General features: G+C 47.6%; 1 protein-coding gene across 1 annotated transcript in view; it reads left to right on the top strand.

Annotated features, from left to right (window-relative positions):
- Window positions 1-9,423, top strand: part of LOC107121260 (nodal modulator 1-like) — a 52,839-nt gene extending 43,416 nt beyond the window's left edge. Inside the window, exons 27-31 of the mRNA XM_015424144.1 lie at window positions 1,257-1,367; window positions 3,789-3,890; window positions 4,601-4,720; window positions 7,876-7,968; window positions 8,934-9,423. Of these exons, the coding sequence (XP_015279630.1) occupies window positions 1,257-1,367; window positions 3,789-3,890; window positions 4,601-4,720; window positions 7,876-7,968; window positions 8,934-9,065 (558 nt within the window). The 3' untranslated portion in view covers window positions 9,066-9,423. The remainder of the gene's footprint in view (window positions 1-1,256; window positions 1,368-3,788; window positions 3,891-4,600; window positions 4,721-7,875; window positions 7,969-8,933) is intronic.
- Window positions 9,424-11,238: the final 1,815 nt, after the last annotated feature.

Genomic DNA, 11,238 nt, shown 5'->3' with positions numbered 1-11,238 from the left:
GCGGAGGGCTGCGGGGGGCAGGGGGGTGGGCTTGTTGCATGTGCCCGCCCCCTGGGCTCTTTACCGCTCCTGTGCGCTCCTGCAGGAAATTACCCCTGAGCATTGTGCATTGTGCACGCGGGGGGGGGGAGAGAAAAGAGAGCGGGCAAAATAGGAGTCGTTTGTTCCCAGCAGGTTAGAAGCAGCTGGAACTCCAATGTCAGAAAAGCATAAGCAGATAACAACCCAGACAGGAGACATTGTTCGTGTACCAGGCAGAGGAGAGGAGAATCCCCCCCCCAACTTCCAGGGAAATGGCAGTGTTAACTGACAGTATGCAGCATTCTGGTTGCCCACTTTTTCTTGCGTCTAATTTTCTGTCTCTGTGGACCTTTTTCAATGACTGGTTTACTGAACGAGTTATATACATGGCTGATATCATTCCTGCCGCTTTCTCTCTTTTTATGGTCTGTAAACTCTGCATTAAATCTAATAGACCAAGAGGCTTTTGCTTGACTAGACTGAATCAAACTCCCTTGCCTGTAAACCCCAGTAGATGTTGCACTCACGTTCCCTTTCCTGTTGGTCATTCACATAAGCAACTCTGTACCCTTACCTTTTTGGTACCTGCTAAAGACTCCCAGGACACATCCGTCCATTCAGCAAAAGAGGAACCCAGAATTCATTAAGGCTATACATTTAACAGGAGAGAAAGGAGTCTGTACCAATTAATACAAACAGATCTTTTCCAGAAAACCATGGGTGGTAAAAAAGCTATTTTTCCCCCTCCTCCCAGCCTGTGCTTGTCTTTCCATCCATGTGAAAATTAGCATGAATTCAAGGGATTGCAGGGGAAGAATAAAGATAGATGCTATGGGTAGTATTTGTGTTTATTTAACCAGTTTATATCCTGCCATTCAGCTCCAAGGAGTTCCTGGGGCAGGTAACAACCAGTCAAAAGAATGCAAACTTCCATTGGATTCCATTGATAGCAATGATTCCAGGGGATCATTGCTATCAAACTCCTTAATTTCAGTTTTAGATTTGAAAGTCTGAGGGCTGTATATGTTTTCTAATTCTGCCTGGAGTCGTCTTTTCAAGTTATTTCATGCACGATGTTGCTTTTATGCAGCACAAGGCATATTTCTCTGCACTTGAAATGTGCATGAATGTTCCATTTTTAATTGCTGTATGAGCTGATATGAGCAGCCGATATGGCGTTCATATTTAATCTCAAACTTTCCATCTGGCCAGCAGTGTGTGCTTGCATATTGTAGGTTGGCAACGACGACATCGGGGATGTGAATATTATCGCTTTCCGCCAAATTAACCAATTTGACCTAAGTGGAAATGTTATCACCTCATCAGAGCATCTCCCCACCTTATGGGTAAGTGTATTTTCCAGCTCTCTCTGGGACTTCCTCCAAAGGAAGGATTTTTCTTCACATGGATGTTATTTGTGAGCAATCCTCCTGAAGTCTTAAGTCAGTGATTTCCAACATGGTATCCACCACTGTGTTTCCTCATGCTCAAAGTATCTCTTCCCTGAATAGGAAGTGCTTTGGAAGTCCCCAGGAGTAAGTTGTATTGAGCATAATGAGACTAACTTCATCTTAGTGTATTGCACTGAGTGCAACATGTATGACTATCTGCTAGCTGGAGAGAAGTCATGGGTGTGTGCTCGGTGCAAGGGACTCCTGGATCTCAGGGAACAAGTTTGCACCCTTGAGGCCAAGGTGACCTGGAGAAGTATAGACAGTTAGGCACATGGATAAGACTCTTGGGGACTTGCTGGATGTGTCTTACTTGGGGCCCTTTAGCTTGGAGAGACGACAGCTGAGGGGTGACATGATCGAGGTTTATAAGATTACGCTTGGGATAGAGTAGGTAGAGAAAGAGGTACTTTTCTCCCTTTCTCACAATACAAGAACTCGTGGGCACTCCCATTAAATTGCTGAGCGGTCGGGTTAGAACAGATAAAAGGAAGTGCTTCTTCACCCAAAGAGTGATTAACACACGGAATTCACTGCCACAGGAGGTGGTGGCGGCTACAAGCATGGATGGCTTCAAGAGGGAATTGGATAAACATACGGAGCAGAGGTCCTTCGGTGGCTATCAGCCACAAGGTATAGATAGGGACTTTGGGGCAAGTGATGCTCTGTATTCTTGTTGCTTGGGGGGGAGGGGGGGTCAACAGTGGGAGGGCTTCTAGTGTCCTGGCCCCACTGCTGGACCTCCTGATGGCACCTGGTATTTTTGGCCACTGTGTGACAGAGTGTTGGACTGGATGGGCTTTTGGCCTGATCCAACATTGGCTTCGCTTATGTTCTTAAGCTGCCTGTTAAACTTTTGTGCGCCAGCACCCCCTAGTGCAGCTTAGTGGGAACTGTGCTGAGGACCCCATTTTTGGTATTAAGAGAGAAATTGTTAATATTTTGGATGAAACTTTACTGGCAGGCAGCGTTCCCTCTAAGCTGAGTTAGTGTGAGCTAGCTCACAGTTTTTTAGCCTCTGGCTCACACATTTCTGTCCTAGCTCAGGAAGGATGGCTCCAGAGCAATCTAATTTATGCAGTAGCCAAATTGCTCGCTTACAACTTTCATGCCAGTAGCTCACAAAGTAGAGTTTTCGCTCACAGCTCAGAGGGAGCATTGCTGGCAGGTGATATATCAAGATCTACCTATGACTGTCTGCTACAGTCTGACAATAGAACTCCACAATTTTATCTTTTGCCAAAAATATACAAGGATGTTGTGCCGATATCAGGAAGTTGGGCATCACCTTGGACCTGCAGGGGGTCCAAAGCAAGCTGGCCTGTATCTTTGACCCCTGGATAAAAGGCACCATTACTCTCCAGAATGTAGAACTCATGCAATGGAAGCGTGAGCTCTGCAAAGAAGTCTGGAGGCTACAGGCCAACAGCGGGTAAAAGGAGGCTGGGGAGAAGGAGGAGGAGCTGCAGTCTCCTCTCCTCTGATAGAACTATGGCTTGCCCAAGGTCATCCAGCAGCTGCGAGTGGAGGAGTGGGGACTCAAACCTGGTTCTCCCAGATTAGAGTCTGCGCACTTAACCACCACACCAAACATCAAACCAAATCAGGAGGAGTGGGAGGGTATAAACAGAGGTCATTTTGGGGGGGATCGCAGTTCCCCCGGGTGAGGTACGGGGGGCGGGGCACATTACGAAGCCCCGCCCCCTGCTTCCGGCCGCCCCGCTTCCAGCCCTCATTCAGCCAGGAGGAGGCAGGAGAAGAGGGAGGGTAAGTTGCTTCCTCCCTGCCTCTCCCCACCCCTGCCTGCCTGGGGGCCCAGGGAGGGCCTTCGCGGGGCTTCCTTGCACTCCCGCCGGCCTTGCAGGTCCACCTCCGGGCCCCTCATGGGGCTCGGCAGTGGAGCTGCAAGGCCGGCGGTGGCAGCCGGGACCGTTGGGGGTGGGGTGTGTGGCCTTATGACACACTTCCGGTGATGTCAGGGGGTGTGGCCCCTGGCCACTGAATTAGAGGGTTTTAAAAGAGGACTACATACAGTTTGATGTAAGTACACAGACTCTAATCTGGGAGAACTGGGTTTGATTCCCCACTCCTCCACTTGCAGCTGCTGGATGTCCTTGGGCAAGCCATAGTTCTGTCAGAGCTGTTCTTGAAAGAGCAGTTCTCAAAAGAGCTCTCTCAGCCCCACCTACTTCACAGGGTAACTGTTGTAGGGAGGGGAAGGGAAAGGAGTTTGTAGGCCGCTCTGAGACTCCAAGTGAAGGGCGGGGCATAAATCCAATCTCTTCTTCTTCTTCTTCTTCTTTTCTCCCTTCACAGGTGAAGCTTTACAAAAGTGAGAACCTTGACAACCCCGTCCACACCGTCTCATTGGGGCAGTCCTTGTTCTTCCACTTCCCACCGCTGCTCCGAGATGGAGAGGTATTGTTCTGGTTCCTTCCCTGGGAAGCTGGGTTTTAGGAGATGCTGTAAGGCAATCAGATTCACTAGGGCTTTTACATGAATAGTAAGCTGTGGTCATTTTCCTGGGGATAGACATTAGCCTGGGTTTTATTGTACTTTTATTTTCAAATGTGGAATTGTAAGCTGCTTAGAGCCACAAGAGAAAAGTAGAGTATACATATTTAATCAATGAAAATAAGTTTGTCCCCACCAGCCAATGTGGTATTGTGATAGCGTGTCAGACTAAGTTTGGGGCGAACTAGGTTCAGATCCCTACTGTGCCATGAATCTTCCTTGGTGATTCCGAGCCTGGTCCCTCTTTCTCAGCCTAGCCTATCTTACAGGGCTGTTGTGAGGATAAAAGAGAACAGTGTTTGCCAGCCTGAATTCTTTGAAAGGGTGGCATTTAAAAGGTTACCAGGCTGGCTAGCAAGTAGCTTTTCCTTGTGGGAGGGAAGAGATTGCAAAAGAACAATAAGGACCCTCTCTTTTCCAAAGGGGCAACTCAGGCTGCAGCAGGAAGGTGAAGACAACGATCTACTGCCTTCCATTGTTACTCAGCAGCCGTTGACAGTGCTGGCTGTCGTTCATTGGGACTGAGTGGCCACATTCCAGTACCCCGTGTTCAGTTTCCATTAGGGCAATTCCTTTGTTGTCTGTCTTATTTTTTTATTCCCTCCAATTTGCAGAATTACGTGGTGCTTTTAGACTCGACTCTCTCCAGATCTCAGTATGACTATACGCTGCCTCAAGTTTCATTCACCACCGTTGGCTATAACAAACACATCACTCTGGTTTTCAATCCCAGTGTAAGTGTCCCTTGGATTAACTTCATTCTGAGCATTACACAAATGATTTCTATTTTAGGAGGTTCTTGATTTTCCAGCAAGTTCTGTTTCTATTTTTGGGGAGGTTCCTGTTCTCCAATTCTTCTTCTGCAGTTGCGCTTCTTACGAGGTTGTTTTCTTTGGCTGTAAAATCTTCCCTCTCTTCCAAATTAATCTTTCTAACCCCACTGTGGCCATCTGGGTTGGATTACTCCAACCATCTCCTCCGGGGGGGGGGGGGGCAGAGGGAACATTGCCAAGAGGGTTGGGCCCTCTTGCGCAAGGTAAAGGTAAAGGTTCCCTTGCTTGAAAGCCAGTCAAGTCCGACGCTAGGGTTGCGGTGCTCATCTCCGTTTCAAAGCCGAAGAGCCAGCGCTGTCCGAAGAAGTTTCCGTGGTCACGTGGCGAGCATGACTAAACACCAAGGTGCACGGAACGCTGTTACCTTCCCACCGAAGTGGTACCTATTTATCTACTTGCAATTTCTTGCTTTCGAACTGCTAGGTTGGCAGGAGCTGGAACTAGAGACAGGAGCTCACTCCGTCATGCGGCAAATCGGGTCTCGAACTGCTGAACTACCGACCTTCCACAGCCTGCAGTTCAGCGTCTTGACCACTTGAGCCACCGCAGCTCCTCTCTTGCGCAAAGCGTCATGTTAAAAGATGGAGAAGGGAGGCTGCTGGTGGGGCAGGAGGGATGAGATGGGTCTCTGAGGCCAGAGAGGCGTGGGGAGAGAACCCTGGCTGAGGAGGAGGCTGAGAGGCAGGAAACCATGGTGATGGGTGCTGAAGCCAGCAGCAGTTCGGGAAGAAGATGCCCAAAGTAAGGGAGCACAGAGAAGTGTCCATGGAGGAGGCATCATTCGCAGCATAGAGAGGTTCAACCCAGGAGGAAATGGGCAAGGAGTGGTATGCAAGGGACGGAGCCAGCACGAGGCCAGGATGCTGGGCGGGTCTTCCAGTAGGCACAGAGTCGTGAGGGAAGCACCAGGGAACCTGAAGCGGTGAGGGAAGCTCACAAGAGGAAGGCCAACGAGGATCGCCAGGGGGCAGCCCTAGTTAAAGGGACCAGCACCCAGTCTGAAGCCAAGAGCAAAGGTGCCGCACACCCTTTCTATTCTGGAGCGTCAAAGTTGGTCCCTGCGGGACCTCTCTCAGTTACGCAGGGCCTGCAAGACGGAGCTCTTCCGCCAGGCCTTCAAGTAGGAGCCGCCGCCACCACTATTCCACCTTTGCCCCCTATGATCTGGCGTATTAACATCATGATTGCCTGGCCCCCCAAGGGGGGAGCGAGGCACCTGGGCACGGCTTAGATGATAAGATTTTAGGAAGTCGTTTGGAAGTTAAGATCTACCCATCTTGTCTAAATCTGCTTGTAAATTTGTTATTGTATTTTATTGTAATTTTATTGTTTTAAAACTATGTGTTTACTGTTTTAACCCGGCACTCGGTGCCCTTGTTAGCCGCCCTGAGCCTTCGGGGTAGGGCAGGATATAAATTAAAAAATAAATAGATAAATAAATAAATCCAAATTGATATGCACAAAAAACTATCTAGAAGTCAGTTTCCGGAGGTGGCAATGCTGTCTACAGTAAGACTCAAATCTTTCTAGAAGAAAAGAACAAGCTGCAGTTATACAACGGACAAAAAGGGGGTGGGGTGCAATCTTCTGCTGAATGCTTAGAGAAATTAAATGGTGTGATTTGGTACCTAAAAGAGTGACGGGTCAATGTCAAATCACGTTTGCCTGGGGAGTATTCCACAAGTGGGGCACCCAGACAGTGAAGGCCTTTATCAATAGGAAGCTTCCGACAGTGGGGCACCCAGAACAGGGCCTCAGACAATGGACTGCCCTGGATGAGTCATAGCCATGACTTGTCTTGGTAGCTCTCTGCCTTTATAGCCTTTGAAAAATCTGTGCAGGTTGCATAAGAAGGGCCTGAAATCCATCTAGTCCTGCATCCTGTTTCTTACACCGGATGATCTGATGCTCTCAGAAGTTACATATGCAGGGATAAAGAGAACCAAAGCTTTCTTCTGCTGTGGGTGTGGGTCACCCCCTGCTTCCAATACTGATATTCACTGGCTCTCAACATAGAGTTTTTATTTAGCCCGCAAGGCTTTCGGCGTTTCCAGTGGCATTTCTGGAGATTCTATTTGAAACTCCAGAAACTCCAGGTGGTCTGATTGCAGTGACATGTGGTCCTACAGGAACACCAGTAAGAGCACATATCTATAACTGGTGCTCCACCAGTTGCACTGGCTTCCAATTGAATTCCAGGTCAAGTTCAAGGTTTTAAGCTTTAAAGCCATATGTAGTCTGGGACCAACATACCTTCAGGATCGTCTCTCCCAGTTTGTACCTCGCAGAGCATTATGCTTGTTAGATAAAGACCTGCTGGTGATCCATGGCCCTAAAGATGTGCACTTAGCCTCGACCAGAGCCAGAACCTTCCTCTCTCCCTATTGAGTTCTGGGCCCTGCGGGACTTAATGCAGTTTTGCAGGGCCTGTAGAATGGAGATGTTCTGTCAGGCTTATGGTTGAGGTGGCAGACATTCGCTTGTACTGGCCTCCCCCCTCTACTGTTGTCATCTGTTTTGCTTCCATCTGCGCTGTCATCCACCTGCAACCATACAGGGAACCTGTGTGTGAGCAGGTGAAGATAAGAACATAAGAACATAAGAGATGCCAATGTTGGATCAGGCCAAAGGCCCATCCAGTCCAACACTCTGTATCACACAGTGTCCAGAAATACCAGTGCCATCAGGAGGTCCACCAGTGGGGCCAGGACATTAGAAGCCCTCCCACTGTTGACCCCTCCCCAAGCACCAAGAAGACAGAGCATCACTTGCCCCAGAGCCCCTATCTATACCTTGTGAGTAATAGCCACTGATGGACCTCTGATAAAGTCAGCTGAGGCAAATAGTGCCATCATTTGTTACTGTTGATTTTATTTGCGTACTGTAATTGTATTTTATAATTGTTAAATTATATATTTTGTATCTACTGCTGTTGTAACCTGCCCCGAGCCTGCTTCCAGGGAGGACAGGCTGAAAGCCAAATAAATAAATAAATGCATGATACACAGAAGGTAAATGCTTTTCACAGATTAAGTAATAACTGTGTCTGTTTGCAGAGAAAATTGCCGGAACAAGATATCGCACAAGGGTCTTACATTGCCTTGCCACTGACACTGCTGCTTCTGTTGGCTGGATATAACCATGATAAGGTAACGGTCTCTTCAGTTTCCCCCTCTTTTGGGGTGTTTCCGTTACATGATCCTATTTTGCCGAAGCCATGCAGGCATTCTGATGCCTGGAGTCAGAACCGTGGCATACACAGAGCTCCCTGCCTGGTTTGACTTCTGGTAGTGGATCAATTTAAGAGGTGGGGCAAAGAAGAAGGACCTCCAGGGGGTCCAGAGCAAGCCAGGTTTGCCTGCATTGCCATTCATTACAGTGTTGTGTGAGCGAAAGGAGAAAGTGCAGATACTCTCAGAATTGGAAGTTTCCCCCCTGTCTTTTTTAAAAAAAGACAGTTGGGAGGATAAAATGAGGAAGAGAGAACAACATACATTGACCTGATCTCCTTGGAGGAAGGGTGGGATAAAAGTATGTATGTATGTATGTATGCAGGGCTATTTTTGGGCAGGAACGCACAGGAACGGAGTTCCGGCTGGCTTCCAAGTTGGCCACACCCAGCAGGAACTCATTAGCATAATAGGCCACACCCAACATCAGAAACGCATTAGGACTGGCTACATTAGGGGTGTGTGGCCTAACATGCAAAGGAGTTCCTGCTACAAAAGAAGCCCTGGGTTTTGACAACAAACAAGGTAAACAGAATAACAAGCAAAAGGTGGGTGTGGCTGGATGAGCACACTTCTGGTAACATGGGGGTGTGGCCTTATATGCCAATGTGTTGTGCTGTCAGGGGTGTGGTCTAATATGCTGATGAGTTTCTGCTGTTGGGTGTGGCCTATTATGCTAATGAGTTCCTGCCGGGCTTTTTCTACAAAAAGAGCTCTGTATGTATGTATATGTCCCAGAGTTTTGTTATAGGTTTGTTTGGTTTAGTTTTATGGACTTGAAGCTTATGATTTGATAGTTGCCTCGAGGGCCTGTTTGGGTAGAAAGGTTGACTAGGTGCTTTCTGTTGGGCCAGTGCGGAGACCTGTGTTTTCTGTCTCTGCAGCTGATCCCTTTGCTGCTGCAGCTGACAAGCCGTCTTCAAGGTGTGCGTGCCCTTGGGCAGGCAAGTTCTGACGCGGGCAGCCTGGAAGACATGAAGAGGCAAGCCAAGAAACAGAAGATGAGGCGGACGTGAGGCGGAAGGGAACTCTCGTGGTGTCGGATCGAACTGTGAGACTGTCAACAGGCAAAGCTGCTAAGCAGGTCAGGGTCCGGGGACCTGACGAAGATGTTATTTACACTTGAGCCTTTTACTCAGGGTCGCTCCATTGTGGGTGGAAGCATCATGTTGCATTATTAGAATACCAGTTGTTTTTGTTTGTTAACAAAACAGTGAACTAACTAAGGTCTTTGCCATTGAGAACATCGTCCACCCTGAAGGTGTTGATAGGATCACTTTTGTTTGGAGAACATAAACTATTTTTTCCCGTTTCCAGCTTGGGAAAACCAACTTGCTAATAAAAATTGATTTCCCCCCCAGCCTGTGTCATTGGTCTTGATACAGTTACTTTACTTTGTAACACTTTGCGCCAAGCATTAGGTAGCAGAGACAATCCTTTAAATGTGGGCTTGGACGCTCTCTCCCTCCCTTTCTCCTAACCTACCTCACAGGGTTGGCGTGAGGGGGAAAATGGGATAATCCCATTGATATATGTACTTCCTGGAAGGAGATCTAAATAAAAGTATGTGTGGAGGCAACCAAAAGGTTTATCCAGTTTCTTGAAGTGGGCAGGTGAAAAAAACTAATTGAAAAAAGATCTGTAACAAACTTCTCATAAGGTGGTTTCTATTTGGCCATTTCTTATCCCCCCAATGGCACACTTGCACCCTGCTGCTAAGAACCCCTCCTCTCTTGTTTACAGGAGAGTAAATCTAATTCTGTGCCCTGACTGCTAAGCCTGTATCAGCCAATAGACTTGATATTACAGCAATAAATATGCACGTAGAATGTGAATTAAAGCCGTTTTAAAGTGGAAGCCTCATAAGACGAGTTCTACTGTATCAGGTCAAGGGCCTTTTTTCTCCCTCCTGCTGCAGGTATTTATGGTGTGTGTGGGGGGTGTCTGTGAGCTGAAGGGCAAGAGCCTTAAAGGCTCTTGGCCTGTGAATTACAAACCCACCAGGTTACTAATTTTTGTTTTTATATTTTGTGGTATTTAAACCTGTTTAAAAGTGTGTCTGAGTCCCCATCAGGGAGAAAAAGCAGGATAAAAATATACCAAATAAATAGTTCAGTATCATGCACTGGGGAGTCAACCAGTTGCTCCCCAGGAAGCCCATAAACAAGGTTTGAAAGCAATACTTACCTTCTGCTGGTGCCTCCCCCCCTCCAGCAATAGCATACTTTCTCTGAACATGGAGTTCCCACTTAGCTGTTGATAGATGATATAGAAGAAGAAGAGATTGGATTTATACCCCGCCCTTCACTCGAAGTCTCAGAGCGGCTTACAAACTCCTTTCCCTTCCCCTCCCTACAACAGTTACCCTGTGAAGTAGGTGGGGCTGAGAGAGCTCTTTTGAGAACTGCTCTTTCAAGAACAGCTCTGACAGAACTATGGCTTGCCCAAGGTCATCCAGCAGCTGCAAGTGGAGGAGTGGGGAATCAAACCCGGTTCTCCCAGATTAGAGTCTGTGTACTTAAGCACTACACCAAACTGTATGTAGTCCTCTTTTAAAACCCTCTAATTCAGTGGCCAGGGGCCACAGTGGTTCAGAGGTTAAGATGCTGAGCTGCAGACTAGAAGGTCTGTAGTTCAAGACCCTAGTTCCACATGACGAAGTGAGCTCCCGTCTCTGGCCCCAGCTCCTGCCAACCTAGCAGTTCAAAAGCAAGAAATTATAAGTAGATAAATAGGTACCACTTCGGTGGAAAGGTAACAGCGTTCCATGCGCCTCGGCGATTAGTCATGCCGACCACACAACCAACGGAAATGTCTTCGGACAGCGCTGGCTCTTCGGCTTGGAAACTGAGATGAGCACCGCGTCCCTAGAGTCGGATCCGACTAGCTTTCGAACAAGGGAAACCTTTACCGTTATATTTAATTCAGTGGCCATCATTGAAACCTGTGTCTGCAAATCCTGCATATTAAATCAAGCAGCAGATCCAGTGGTCGTGCTCGGGTGTTGTTTTCCCCCTCTCAGCAATCCTTTTTGTTGTTGTTGGAAACATGATCCCTATCTCTTAGCGTAGCAATTGGAACACGAGCATTTAGGGGGAGCTCATTTGTTTAAGAATGAAAAGGCTCATTAATATCGAATGTTTACAAGCTAGTTATAGCAGATGATTCATGTTTGATTCATAATATGTG

Source organism: Gekko japonicus, unplaced genomic scaffold (assembly GCF_001447785.1).
Source record: "Gekko japonicus isolate JY-2015 unplaced genomic scaffold, Gekko_japonicus_V1.1 scaffold1298, whole genome shotgun sequence".
NCBI classification, from domain to species: domain Eukaryota; kingdom Metazoa; phylum Chordata; class Lepidosauria; order Squamata; family Gekkonidae; genus Gekko; species Gekko japonicus.
The sequence above is the reverse complement of the archived record's forward strand: the minus strand, read 5'-3'. Positions and strand labels throughout refer to the sequence as shown.